The sequence below is a fragment of the Octopus bimaculoides genome, chromosome 7 (genome assembly GCF_046866305.1).
Source record: "Octopus bimaculoides isolate indiv1 chromosome 7, ASM4686630v1, whole genome shotgun sequence".
Classification (NCBI taxonomy): domain Eukaryota; kingdom Metazoa; phylum Mollusca; class Cephalopoda; order Octopoda; family Octopodidae; genus Octopus; species Octopus bimaculoides.
Genome location: NC_142934.1, coordinates 91596561 through 91611028, shown reverse-complemented (window position 1 = coordinate 91611028; position 14468 = coordinate 91596561). Strand labels below are relative to the sequence as shown.

At 38.5% G+C, this 14468-nt stretch overlaps 1 protein-coding gene across 1 annotated transcript in view; it reads left to right on the top strand.

The window, feature by feature from the left end:
* LOC106872793 (uncharacterized) overlaps nucleotides 1-14468 on the top strand; it is a 124023-nt gene that overhangs the window by 18469 nt on the left and 91086 nt on the right. Inside the window, exon 2 of the mRNA XM_089355658.1 lies at nucleotides 9795-9845. Coding sequence (XP_089211784.1) covers nucleotides 9795-9845 — 51 coding nt within the window. The remainder of the gene's footprint in view (nucleotides 1-9794; nucleotides 9846-14468) is intronic.

The window sequence follows — 14468 nt, the reverse complement described above, 5'->3', positions numbered from 1 at the left end:
ACTCCCATGAAAATTCATATATTTTTGATGTTGATGAAATTTTAACCCGAACATAACAGATGAGCATTATTTAGAAAATGTCACACGTTATCGAGGCTACCATTCTTTCTGGATGTGCAAAAGGGGATGACGTCTTTATTCCAAGAATTCCTCTTACTCCATCAGGAGCAGACATTCCTTTTACATTCAGAAGACTACAATTCCCCCTTCGTGTGACTTTTGCCATGTCCATAAACAAATATCAGGGTCAAACACTGTCTGTAGCTGGTCTTCTCTTGGAAGAGCCCTGCTTCTCACATGGACAACTGTATGTTGGCTGCTCAAGAGTGGGCAGCAACAAAAAACCTATTTGTATATGCTACACAAGGGAAAACAAGGAACATAGTTTACAATGAGGTGTTATAATCACAACAGCAAGAAAGTATGTACATGATCACCTTCTTTTACGAAACTTCATTGACTTTCATATATTTATATTGATATACATATATATACGTGTGTTTGGGTGCGTGTGTGTATATACATCTCTATATATAAAGATGATGCGTAGTCTAGACGGCGTTTTTAGATTTCATTATTCTCTTTAACCCGGGCAACGCCGGGTATTTCTGCTAGTATATATATATATATATATATATATATATATATATATATATATATATATATATAATTCGAAATGTAAACGGTAATAAATCATAAGGCGAAGGCGTGGCTGTGTGGTAAGTAGTTTGCTTCCCAACCACAAGGTTCCAGGTTCAATCCCACTGCGTGACACCTTGGGCAAGTGTCTCCTATTATAACCCCGGGCCGACCAAAGCCTTGTCAGTGGATTTGGTAGACGGAAATTGAAAAGAAGCCCGACATATATATATATATATATATATATATATATATATATATATATATATATATATATATTTATTTATTTATTTATTTATTTGTGTGTGTGTGTGTTCCCCCGCCATCGCCTGACAACCAATGTTGGTGTGTTTATGTCCCCGTAACTTCGCGGCTTGGCAAAAGAAACCAATAGAATAAGTACTAGGCTTACAAAGAATAAGTCCTGAGTCGATTTCTTCGACTAAAAGGCGGTGCTCCAGCATGACCGCAGTCAAATGACTGAAACAAGTAAAAAAAGTAATAATAAAGAATCTAAATAAAATAAACAAAACTAACAAAAAGATGGAAAATAATGTTCATTTTTGTATTCTTCGACTTTATCTATATTTGGAAGGTTTTCTACTTTTAAAAAAAAATTCCAAAGTCTTTGATCCGATCCTCACTATGGCACCATGTACTTCAAAATTATATTTCCGATCATATAAACCACTTTAAATATTACTTTAGCAAGTTTAAAATGATTTCTTTTGTACTGTAAAACATTTACTAAATTTGTGGCATCCTGCTTCCCTTGATGCTCTAAGGACGTGTTTATTTCAATGGTTAATCTAGCGCAGATCAGAAGTTTATTGAATAAAGGTTGATCAACAACAACAGTAGTTGCAGCAGCAGCAACGACAGTCAAAGCCAGAGAGATATATGTCACGACTCATTGATGTCAATACTTGCACAGACAGTTTAAGTGAATCAAACACTAATATGGGCGGTCTGAGGAAAATCTCGGTGATAAAAACATTTAACAGAAACATCACAATCTAATCACTGTCTTCCATATTACAATATGCAAAGATAATTAAGAGACAGTATTTGCCATTGTTCTCGAACTAATTCCATTACAAAAGACAAGCCTAATAAACATTTGAAGCGGATTAATCGTCTTCGTGGTGTTTATCATCATGTTTGTTTGCCTATTGGATTAGAGTTGAACTTTCTAGTCACCGGCCCGAGTAATTTATTTCCGCTCAGACATACTCATAAAAACAAAAGAAAAAAAAACGGAAAGAAAAAGGGTCAGTGATTGAGTGTGTTGTATAGGTTTGTAAGAACAAATTATTGGCGTGATAGAACTTAATACATAAGTGTGTACAGACAGAGACAGACAGACAGTCACATACATATATGTATGTATATGTATGTAATCATGTATGTATGTAAGATGTGTGGTATGTGTGTATGCATGTATGTATGTATGTATGTATGCAACCATGTATGTATGTATGTATGTATGTATGTATGTATGTATGTATGTGTGTATGTATGTAACCATGTATGTATGTATGTATGTATGTAACCATGTATGTATGTATGTATGTAACCATGTATGTATGTATGTATGTATGTAACCATGTATGTATGTATGTATGTAACCATGTATGTATGTATGTATGTGTGTAACCATGTATGTATGTATGTATATATGTGTGTAACCATGTATGTATGTATGTATGTATGTGTGTAACTATGTATGTATGTATGTGTGTAACCATGTATGTATGTATGTATGTAACCATGTATGTATGTAATCATTAAGGGTAAGTTACTTGAGGTTGTTAACTCATTTACCTTGGAAGCTCTATTCAAAATGACGGAATCTGGACACAGAAATACATCTGCGAATTCAAAGCATTTGGTGGTTTGGGGTCACGCGTTTGGCGCCAACGACATATAAATAACAACCTAAAATTGGTTCTTTACAAATCGTTTGTCTTACCATCCTTGTTGTATTCTTCTGAAACATGGAAGTGTTATGAAAGACATTTCAAATTGTTAGAACGATTCCACCAAAAATTCCTTCGTTGTATTTTATACATTAAATGGGGCTTTTCTTTTACTCCCGACACAGATGTCTTTGCGTCTGCAGGCATCACTTCAATTAAATCAATGATTCTGAAAAAGCAAATGAGATGATCTGGCCATATTGTTCGAATGGCGGATGAACGCACACTCAAACAGCTGTTTTATGGTGAGCTTGCAGAGGGGAAACGCAACCGGTGTAAACCTAAAACCATCGAGCTGAATGGCAAACAAAAAGTGTGGAGTGGAGTGAAAGCATTTGAGAAGGCCAGGATAACACATGCAGGACTCAAGATAGATTTTACGAAGAATGTTGCGATCGAGAAGGTGAATCTGTGACCTTTTGTCTGGTTTAAAAAAGCCACATCAGACGCCATGATGGATCTAAGATGTAGGTATAAGAGGTGGTCAGACTCTGCATAAGGAGCAGATAACCGCCATGTGTGCATGTATGTATGTACGTAAGCACACACACACATGTATACATATCTCCACGTTACTCCAGTCTAGTGTGTAAATGAGTACCAACTTAGTACTAGGGCAGCTCTCTCTCTCTCTCCGGCAGTCAACATCCACGATATTTCGCCGGTTCAAGGGTAGGAGAGCTGTGTGGCTATGTCTGCACGCAACTGCATAGGCACCTAAAAGAAATAGTGAAAGTACGGTACAAGTTACACGGCCAGACTCGTTTTCGAGTGACGGCTAACCCCGTGTGTGTGTGTGTGTGTGTGTGTGTGTGTGTGTGTGTGTGTGTGTGTGTGTGTGTGTGTGTGTGTGTGTGTGTTGAAGGACAATGTCTCAGAAAAACAGTTTATAGATGTGCAGTAACTGCTGATGGCATTTCTAGTTATTACATAGGATCATGTTCTACTGACTTGAAGCAATTATTACCTAACTGCCTCTCTTCGTTTAAAAATAGGGAAAAAATGAATTGTACAAGTGGGTTCATCTGGTCTTTTAAGGATAAGAACACTAAATATGATATTAAATGGGCAATTATTAGTAGCTCTTCAGCATATGGGAACTAGAAGTGCAAGTTATGCTTGGAAGAAATATTTCATATCTTTACCTCTAATTACAGGTTATTAAATCACCGAAACGAATTGCCTCAAGATTGCGTGCATTCATTTAGAAAAATACTAGCTGACATACCCGGCAATAACCAGGAAAGTGGGGCTTATCCCTTGGTTCCATTCTCATAATTGTTTCGCTAATCCAATACTAACAATACAAAGTATGTAGCCCTTAAAACGGTTTTTGTGCATTTACAGAGAATATCGAACTGTCACACACAGGATCTTAGGAATTCCCAATAAGTTATGACTACCCAAATTGTAAAGTCAGTTATGTAATAACATGAAATTAGTTATCCGCTTGGGTTTGATATATAAAATATATAAACATCTATACGTGTAAATAGAGAGACAGCAAAGATAGAAAATTTTCAGACGATGAATATTCGAGTATATATATATATATATATATATATATAAACAGACAAACTTACACAGTGCAAAGACACAGAAAATTAAAGGGGAGACGGTATGATGTTATAAGTTCGACTGCTGTTTCTGGGGGCTCGGAGTTCATAATATTAGCACGTTATTACGTGTTTTCTATATTGAGAATCTCTAGAACATCCGTTGACTCTCTCTCTCTCTCTCTCTCTCTCTCTCTCTCTCACACACATATATATATATATACATATATATATATATACATATATGTGTGTGTGTGTGTGTGTGTGTGTGTGTGTGTGTGCGTGTGTGTGTGTGTGTAAGAACGACCGTGCGAACCCAAAAGGAGAAATGGTGACGAATGGAAAAACAGGGCTCCTTTTATTTAAACGCGTCACACGGTCGAACACAAAAATTATATCAAAGATGATATATATATATATGTTATACTTCGATAACATAGTGAATTCGTAAATGGCCAGTAAAGGAAGACGAGAGAACACAACCGATAAAGATGAATAACAGTAATATTTATTGTGACATTAAAATGTATGTCTGTGTGTGAGTGTGAATGCGACATATTGAAAACATAATAAAAGCCAGGCTGTCGTATAAAGAAAAGAGTGTGTGTAAGTGATACATGTATGTGTATGCGTGATATACAGCAGATAGAGAAAGAGTCATTAACACGCATAAGAATTTGCCAGTTTGTTGAGTACACAATAGTAATAGTCTGTATGTGAGAAGTTGAGGCGTGTGTGGCAGAGCGATCACTCGTCGTGATGTTAGGGCTTCCATGCCGAGCCGGGTTCTTGTATACAGATGTTCGTCGCAGGCTAGGTTCTTGTCTGTTGTCTATCGTGGCGAAGGTGAATCGCACAAACAGAGTTAGAAGTTAGCTGGTGTACGTATAAGTCATGTTGACGATGTTGGCGACGCTGGTGGCGAATCTTGTAGTTCGTAGTTGAAGTGGTGTTGACGCTGGTGGTAGTCGTAGTGTCGTGTTGACTGGCGGTGGCGATGCTGGTAGTCGCAGTTGGAGATGCTGTTGATGTCGCTGGAACTGATGCTGTGTGGTACACGGAACAGGTCTCTAAGATATCTGAACCGAGACCAATTAGCTGGGTATAATTTGGTCTATTTAAAGCAAAATAGGGGCTCCAGAGAGGTATTAGAAAAACACTATCACGTGACCTTACTAGGAGCTGTGATTGGTCAGTTTGCGTTCTGGCGGGAACGGTACGAAGCAGTTGCCGCTTCAAATAATAATTAGTCATGTGATGACAGGGAAAGGTGTTTTCTACTACGCCCGAACTTAATTATATTTATAACAGCGAGAGAAGATGGCTTCTTTGTATATAATGGCGATCGAGGTGTTAGTTTCACTACATACATGAATGTATAGATGTATGTATATATATGTATATATACGTAAAATACAGTGTAGTGAGTTTTCTTTAGAAATTTCACTACCAGTGGCCCAGACAACATATTCTCATATAAAATAGTGTACATTTAAGCACAAGAGAAAACTGCCTTCAACAGGCAGTTTTTACACGCTAGAAGAAGTAGTCAAAACGACCAACACCACATTTAAGAGCAATCTTCAAAAGAAATGAAAAATAAAAACATTTGCCTTGTTATTTTAATCCGGTCAGACCGAGGTTTCAACATTTTTTTATCCAATAAAATAATTTGCTCGGCGAATTTCTTATCAGTGACCGCGCCATGACACTAACATATGATTAAGAGACGAATAACACGTGTCTCATCGTTATACATTATAATTTGTCAAATTCACCGCGCAAGCGCAGTTTCCTTTTGTAGATTGATCTTAAATGTGGTTTTAGTTGTTTTGACTACTTCTAGCGTGTAAAAACTACCTGTTGAAGGTAGTTTTCTCTTGTGTTTAAATGTACACTATTTTATGTGTGTGTATTATTCTTAAACATGAATAATTTTGACAGTGACTCCAAAGTTTTGGCCACTTAAGCCATCGTATTTAGGCAGTGTTACATATCTCAGTGCCCCAATAACTGCAGGTATAAACCGGAACTTGTAATCTGGATAGAGTAACTGCAGATTTCTCAATAGTTCAGCGTAGGTATTCTCTTTATACTGATCTTCAGCTTTATGTTAACATGCGCTGGGCAGTCAATTTCCACAACTCTACACGGTTTCTTTTCTCGATCCCAAATCATTATATCAAGTTTGTTGTGCTTACATTTTATTGGGGTCTTCACTGGTACATTCCACCAGTATTCCTTTTTATTATGAGTGGCTATGGCTTTTACAATACTGTGGGTTCTTATTTCTTTATCCTCAGGGTTATCCTTTCGAAGAATCTTGTTATACAGCATCTCAGCTACAACATCAGGTCTCATCGGTAGATATTACTGTGATGACATTTTTGGACGACTGCTTATGATGTGGGTGATATCTGCGATGTTAACTCTACAAAATCTGCATCGGTTGTCACATTTTTCTGCTTTCCCTGAATTTATGTCCCTTTTGTGAATCAGGTATTTGGTTGATATTTCCTGTTCCTAGATTGCAAACGTATACCATTCAAAGTGGGGAGGTAGTAATCCGGTTGTTGGTCCGTGTTTGTTTTGACGATCATCTCTGAGCTTTCTACTAATATATCTATGCATGGTCACCTGCTTATCCTTTCATCTGATATGTTGCGGTAGAGTCGTGCGACTTCTTTGGGAATGAATTTAAGTTTATGACAAGGAATGTTGCTCAAGGAGCTACCTTCCAAGTCTTATGATGTTATTAGACTCATGTATGCAAACTTGGTCAAGGAATGCGCTTCGACGCTTGATGGTTTAAAGATGTTGCCGAAGGGATCTGATGCGACATTCAAAGGCATTTTGGATCGATGTTAAGCCTCTGCCGCCTTGTTTTCGTTTTAGGTAGACGCGGTGTATATCACTGTTGATGTGAAAATTATGTATGCTTGTTAGTATGTATGTATGTATTCTTTTGTTTCAGTCATTTGACTGCGGCCATGCTGAAGCACCACCTTTTGTCGAACAAATCAACCCCAGGATTTATTCCTCGTAAGCCTAGTACTTATTCTATCGGTCTCTTTTGCCGAACCGCTGTCTTATGAGGACGTAGACACCACCATCGGTTGTCAAGCGATGGGGAACAAACAAAGACTCACTCACATACATACATACATACATACATACATACATACATACATACACGACAGACTTCTTTCATTTTCCGGCAACCAAATCCACTCACAAGGCTTTGGTCGGCCCGAGGCTATAGCAGAAGACACTTGCCCAAGGTGCCACGCAGTAGGACTGAACCCCAAATGATGTGGTTGGTAAGCAAGTTATTGACTACACAGCTAATCCTCGAAATGTGGAGTAGATAAACAGCCGACAACTGATGAACGGTCGTTCTTTATGTTACTTGTCTTGTTTTCCATTTATCTCTCTCGTTGTTCGCAAAAAATGTCTTCGTATTTTATGTTTACGTTTTGTGACATCCTGTACCCATATATATATATATATATATATATATATATATATATACACACACACATACATATCTTTTACTTGTTTCGGTGAATGGACTATGGCTTGAGGGAACGCTTTGATAGGGATTTAGTCGAACAAAACAACCGCAGTACTTCGTTTCTTTTTTTTTTTAATCTAGCACTTATTCTATGTCTCTTTTGCCGACCGTCACGCTACATGAACGTAAGCGAAGCAACACCGGCAGTCAAGCCATAGTGGGGAACAAGCACAAAGGCGCGCACATAGATATAATTTACTTTTATTTCATCAAGACTCTGCAGTTAATGAACAGCCAAATTTAAATTATTTCACCCAGAAGCATTTTTAATTGAGAAAACGAGGTGCATTCCAAAAGACTTCGGACTTTATTTTTGGAGAGGTAGTTATGGCTCTCCTAGATCATTGCAGTTTTACCATACCATTACTAAACATCTAATAAGCTGACCTGCCAACTTTTTAATTCCTCATTGAAGCTCTGAACACTTCCTACAAAACACTACTTATCACAGTTGACCAGTTTGCAGAATGCAGTTGGGGCGTGAAGACAAACTGGAAGCTTGTCATACAGGAGTATAGTAAGAACCTTGACTCCCAACCACATGGTTCTGGGTTCAGTCCCAGCGCGTGGTACCTTGGGCAAATCTACAATAGCCTCGGGCCGACCAAAGCCTTGTGAGTGGATTTGGTAGGCGGAAACTAAAAGAAGCCCATCATATATATATATATATATATATATATATATATATATATATATATATATATATATATATATAGTGTATGTATGTTTATGTATGTTTGTCCCCACCACCATCGCTTGACAACCGATGTTGGTGTTTACGTACCCATTACTTAGCGGTTCGGCAAAAGGCCGATAGAAGTACTAGGCTTACAAAGTCCTGGGGTCGATTTCTTCGACTAAAAGGCGGTGCTCCAGCATGGCCGCAGTCAATTAACTGAAACAAGTAAAAGAGTAAAAGAGTATGCAATTAAGTTTTGCGTTAAGCTGAGCAAAAATACTACAGAAACTTATGGAATTCTCCAGACTGCTTATCGATTAACTTGTATAACTTGTATCGATTAACTTGTATAAGCCGAACATTTGTTTTTCACTGGTGCAAGGGGCCAGACAAAGCAAGTCCACCGGAGAGCTCATGATGGTCCCCTTTTTCCACAGCAAGGGCATCTTCTACTTCCACTGCGTTTCTTCTGGTCAGGCGGTCACCAAAAAGCAGTTTGTGGAGGTTTTGAGGGAGTTCGGAAAGAGACTTCGTTGCAAAAGGCCAGAACATCTGCACCAGGACAATGCACAGGTCCACACTTCCATCCTGGTAACCAACAACTTGACAGTGGTGAGCATCAAAACTGTCCCCTACAGTGTAGAGCTTGCACCCTGTGACTTGATTATTTTCCAGGCTGAAAGAGATCCTGTTTTGAAGATAAGGTGTGACAAAGGGCTGTCACGAAGAGTCTGCAGCGCTATAAGAAGTGCATTGAAGTCAGAAGATTCTATTTTGAAAGAGATTAGAGTTTTGCACTTCTTTGAAATTATCAAATGTCTTCTCATGAATCAGTCTCAAAACTTCTGGAATGCACCTTGTATCTTGTAACTGGATTTACACAAGTCGACTCTTATTCTGACACTTGATTCAGTCATTTGACTGCGGCCATGCTGGAACACCGCCTTTTAGTCGAACAAATCGACTCCGGGACTTATTCTTTGTCAGCCTAGTACTTTATTCCGTCGGACTCTTTTGCCGAACGGCTAAGTTACGGGGACGTAAACACACCAACATCGGTTGTCATACAATGGTGGGGGGGGGGACGCAGACACCCAAACATATATATATATATATATATATATATATATATATATATATACGACGAGCTTCTTTCAGTTTCCGTCTACCAAATCCACTCACAAGGCTTTTGGTAGGCCCGAGGCTAAAGAAGAAGACACTTGCCCAAGGTGCCGCCCAGCTACTTACCGCACAGCCACTCCTGTATATTTTTGCCTCAATTTTCATGAAATTCTGTGGCACTTTTAGCAGTAAGAGCTTCAAATTATTTGATGTTATCAATATTTTAATTAATTTTCTCTTTTCAGAGAGCTATTCCACAACCGAGAACCTGAACTGCGTCACTTACGATTGTGCAGGTAAGTCTATGACACCGTCCAGATAATATCAAAAATATCTTTCGAGATTTTAGTCATCATTTGGATTTGTTTTTCTCTATGTAGTTCTTTCTTATTTTAGGACAATGTCAACAATTTTAGGGAAAAATGCTTGGTCGATTATATCAACCCAGTATTTGACTATTTATTTATCAACGCTGAAAAGCAAAGCTGACCTCGGTGACATTTGCGCTGAGAACAAGAAGAATACCACTAAGCATTTATTTCTGACTCCCTAAATATTCTCTATGAAGCGAATATCATTGAAATGGGTTTGATGGTCACGACTTTGCCCTTACCATTTCTTCTAGAAAATAGGGTTTTACTACTTGGTCACCAAGAAACTAATAGATTTTTTTTTTTAATTATTGTAGGTTTAATTTGGTTTCAATTTCGCGTTTGTGGTAGGTCCGATTTATTTTTATGAATTGTTCTCTTTTCGAAAATATGAATATCACACACACAATCTCTTTCTCTGATAAATCTGATGTCCCCTTGGAATTACACTTCTCTCTTTCTCCCTTTCCTCTTCTCATCCCCTCTCCCCCCTCTCTCTCTCTTGCTCACCAATCTCAGAGATCCCGAGAAACATCATGGCCACTACCCTTCTCAGACAAACTTTTACAAAAACAATCCAAAAGCGATCAGTTTGTGAATTGAATTATCAACGAACGCGTCAACTGCTTCGTTGTCTCCACTGGATATGTTATGAGTTTGTATCCCTTGACTGGTTGGTGCTGTGCTATGAGATGCTAAACCTTTTAAGCTCTGCTTACCAAGCAAAAGAAATACATAATACTTCCGGAGGAGAATGAGAAACGAACAGACTAAGAGAGTACATGAGAGAGGCTGTGAGAGAGAGAGAGAGAGAGACAAACATAAGGAATGAAGAAAAGGAAGAACGAAAAATAGGAAACAAGAAAAAGTAAGCGAAACACAAATAGAAAAAAGTTAAATCCCAAATTGCTTTGTTTGTTTCTTGTATGTTTACCATCACAAGACAGAATGAATTTGGTCCTGAATATTGGATAACCAAAAGAGTTCGATCGCGAATCCAAGTGGCCTAAATGGAATTCTTTCGAAGGATCTTTGGTGATTCGTTACTCAAAAGCGGGCTTAGTTCAGAGATCAAGGAATCACTCCAGGTCGAACGGCTACTTCTCTGCATAGAAAAGTCACAACTTTGATACTATGGATACGTAATTAGACAGTCGCAGGAAAGAATCGCAAAGTAGATTCTTCAAACCAACCGGCAAGAGACGTAGAGGCAGAACCAGAACAAGGCGACTGGATAATATCCATAATCTCAATTGGTCATGCTTCGGAATCCAATCCTAAATTCATATGACAGTTGCTTCTGATAGGACCCTATGAAGGAGGTGTGTGAGGACTCTACCCCTATGACCACTCCAGGAATAGTGGACGGAGAAAATGGATGAATGGACGGATATATTTGTTGTTGGCACTCCGTCGCTTACGACGTCGATGGTTCCAGTTGATCCGATCAACGGAACAGCCTGCTCGTGAAATTAACGTGCAAGTGGCTGAGCACTCCACAGACACGTGTACCCTTAACGTAGTTCTCGGGGATATTCAGCGTGGCACAGTGTGACAAGGCTGACCCTTTGAATTACAGGCACAACAGAAACAGGAAGTAAGAGTGAGAGAAAGTTGTGGTGGAAGAGTAGAGCAGAGTCCGCCACCATCCCCTGCCGGAGCCTCGTGGAGCTTTAGGTGTTTTCGATCAATAAACACTCACAACGCCCGGTCTGGGAATCGAAACCGCGAGTCCGCTGCCCTAACCACTGGGCCATTGCGCCTCCACATGACGGGTATATACGGGTTACGTAATTTACAAATCAAGTATTGAATTGATCCTAGTATAGGCAATGAGCTATTTCATAGATTATCATATTCTGTGTTCAAAACTTTATTAAACCCAAGCTAACTGCGTGGGGTTCAACAACCCAGAAATTTAAACTAAACACCGCTCCTGTTAATCGAGAATACGCGGAAGCGGGTGGGGGTAAAAAGAAATTACACTATTTGTGATGTAATTGACCAAGTTAATAGGATAACAGAGTGTCTGATGAAGAGTAAAACATTGTATGAATCCTCAATGATGACTACACTGTTCCTGTAGCCAAGACACTCAACTCTCTCTTTCTCAGAAGGTCTTGCTATATATAGGCAAAATGGGTAGGTACAATCTGCATGAGGTCCTAAGAGCGACTGACCATAAATGGATGGAAACTTCTCACAAGAAATATTTCTAAATATGAACTGGGAGGAATAAAAATAAAGGGAATAAAACTAGTAATTCTGGAATTCAGGGACTTTTCTTGTCGCCGCAGCATAGCTTCTTTCCTCCAAAGCCTTGTCTATCTTCTTCAAGCATTCCACCATCTCCTCCTCCTCCACCTCCGACATATATTCCGAGGAGGGGCAGCCTTCAATGCTAGAACAACTTACACCTTCACAACTTCTTGTTCGGCGTCTCTCCATTACAAGAGGAAAAACGTCACAGCAAATAACCCCCCCCCCCCCAAAAAAAACGTCTAACTCGTACACAAACCATAAGCAAAAAAAAAAAAAAAAAACGTAGGTTTCCCTACATAGTTCCAAAATTTCTTTTATAATTAATATAAGTTCAAATTCCATCCCTGTCAGGTGGAGAGGCGTAGCTCAAATAAAGAGCCTACAACAGCTGAATACAGTGTTTTTTGCTTTTTTCTTTTCAAAAGAAAATTGTAGGTTTCCCTTATTTTTTGCCCACATTCCAAAAAATAAATTCCTCGTAATAGGAACAACTGTTCAAATTCCCACCCCCCAAACGGGGTAGGGGTGCAGTTCAACAGTACCTACAAAGGCTAAATTTTTAAAAATGCACTCCGTTGATGAATCCAGGAATAAACAATTGCCAAATGGCTACAGAAATTTTCACGATTCCCCGGAATACCGAGGAATAAAATTGTCTAAACATGCAACAGTTCACAAAAACAATTTTCAACAACAGTTTACAATAATTAAGTTTCAATAATAAAGAAATGACAACTCACAGAGAGCAACAAAACACGACCAAAGTTTTCAAGCGGAAGTAAGCTTCTTCCCACACAACCACGACTGCGCGTGTTTGTTTGGTTTTTTTTTTTTTCTTTTTCTTTTTTTCTTTTTCTTTCCTTTTTATTTGGGGTTTGGAGGTGGGGGTTATACGAGGGAAGTGAGAGCGCATGGGTGGTTAGAGTTTGGCACTGACAATCGTAAGGTCATAGTTTCGATTCCTAGACTGGGACGTGCATTGTGTTCTTGAGTAAAATACTTCATTTCACGTTGTTCCAATCCACTGAACGGACCAGTATTTCATTCAGGGGTAATGTTGAGATCTCGTTTATTTATACGTCATGGAAACTGGATAGTCACCCCTATGAATTCTGGGACATGAAACAGTACTTACTTATATGAGAGAAATTTCAAGCAGGTCCAGCGACAATAAATCCACTCCTTTTGGACTCATTTTTGTTTTTCACTATTCCCCAGAATACCGAGGAATAAAATTGTATAAGTAAGCTCTAGGCACAAGGCCCGAATTTTTTTTTTGGGGGGGGGGGGTCGATTAGATCGACCCAAATACGCAATTAGTGCTTAATTTATCGACCCCGAAAGGATGAAAGGCAAAGTCGACTTCGGCGGAATTTAAACTCAGAGCATGGAGACAGACAAAATACTGCCAAGCATTTCGCCTAGCGTGCTAATGTTTCTGCCAGCTCGCCATCTTGGTGTTAAAAAATATTCTTTTCTGCTCTAGGCACAAGGCCCGAAATTTTGAGGGAGGGGGACCAGTCGATTAGATCGACTCCAGTACGCAACTGGTACTTAATTTATCGACCCGAAAGGATGAAAGGCAAAGTCAACCTCGGCGGAATTTGAACTCAGAACGTAAAGACAGACGAAATACTGCGCAGCATTTCTCCCGGCATGCTAACGTTTCTGCCAGTTCGCCGCCCTTTTGCTTATATAAGTAATATCATTTTCACCGTATGCAGGTAAAGTACTTTTTACTCGCGCAACGTGCATTAATGTCACTAAGTGGTTTTCACTTGATTACAAGCTAGGTTTATAATAAAAGTAAATAAAATTGATTTTGCTTATTTTGGTGATATTAACATAATATATGCCTTACTTTTAAATAATCCATAGAGATCTTTAATTAATAAGTTATCTTATGTCTAAGTATATAACAAAAGCCTAGCTATCAATCAATAGATCTTAACATATCAATATTAATGTATTCAATATTGTAATTATTGATCAGCAATGAATCCAGAGACAGTATTTATGTTAATTATCTTATAGATTTTTAATATCGATTCAAGAACACGTATCAATGGATTTATGATAAAAGCCTCATTAACTTGATGTTACAAATAGGGATTCATTGAATTAGTCTCTTAGTATAATTATTTTCAGAAGCCTTCGTTTATTTTTGACTCACCCGGTTAGAAGTAATACTGTAATCTATCCGTCTATGTATCTTTATTTATCTATCTTTAATTACGGACTTTCAGCGGATAAATTACCAATTCACTGTATTTCTACTTCTAAATT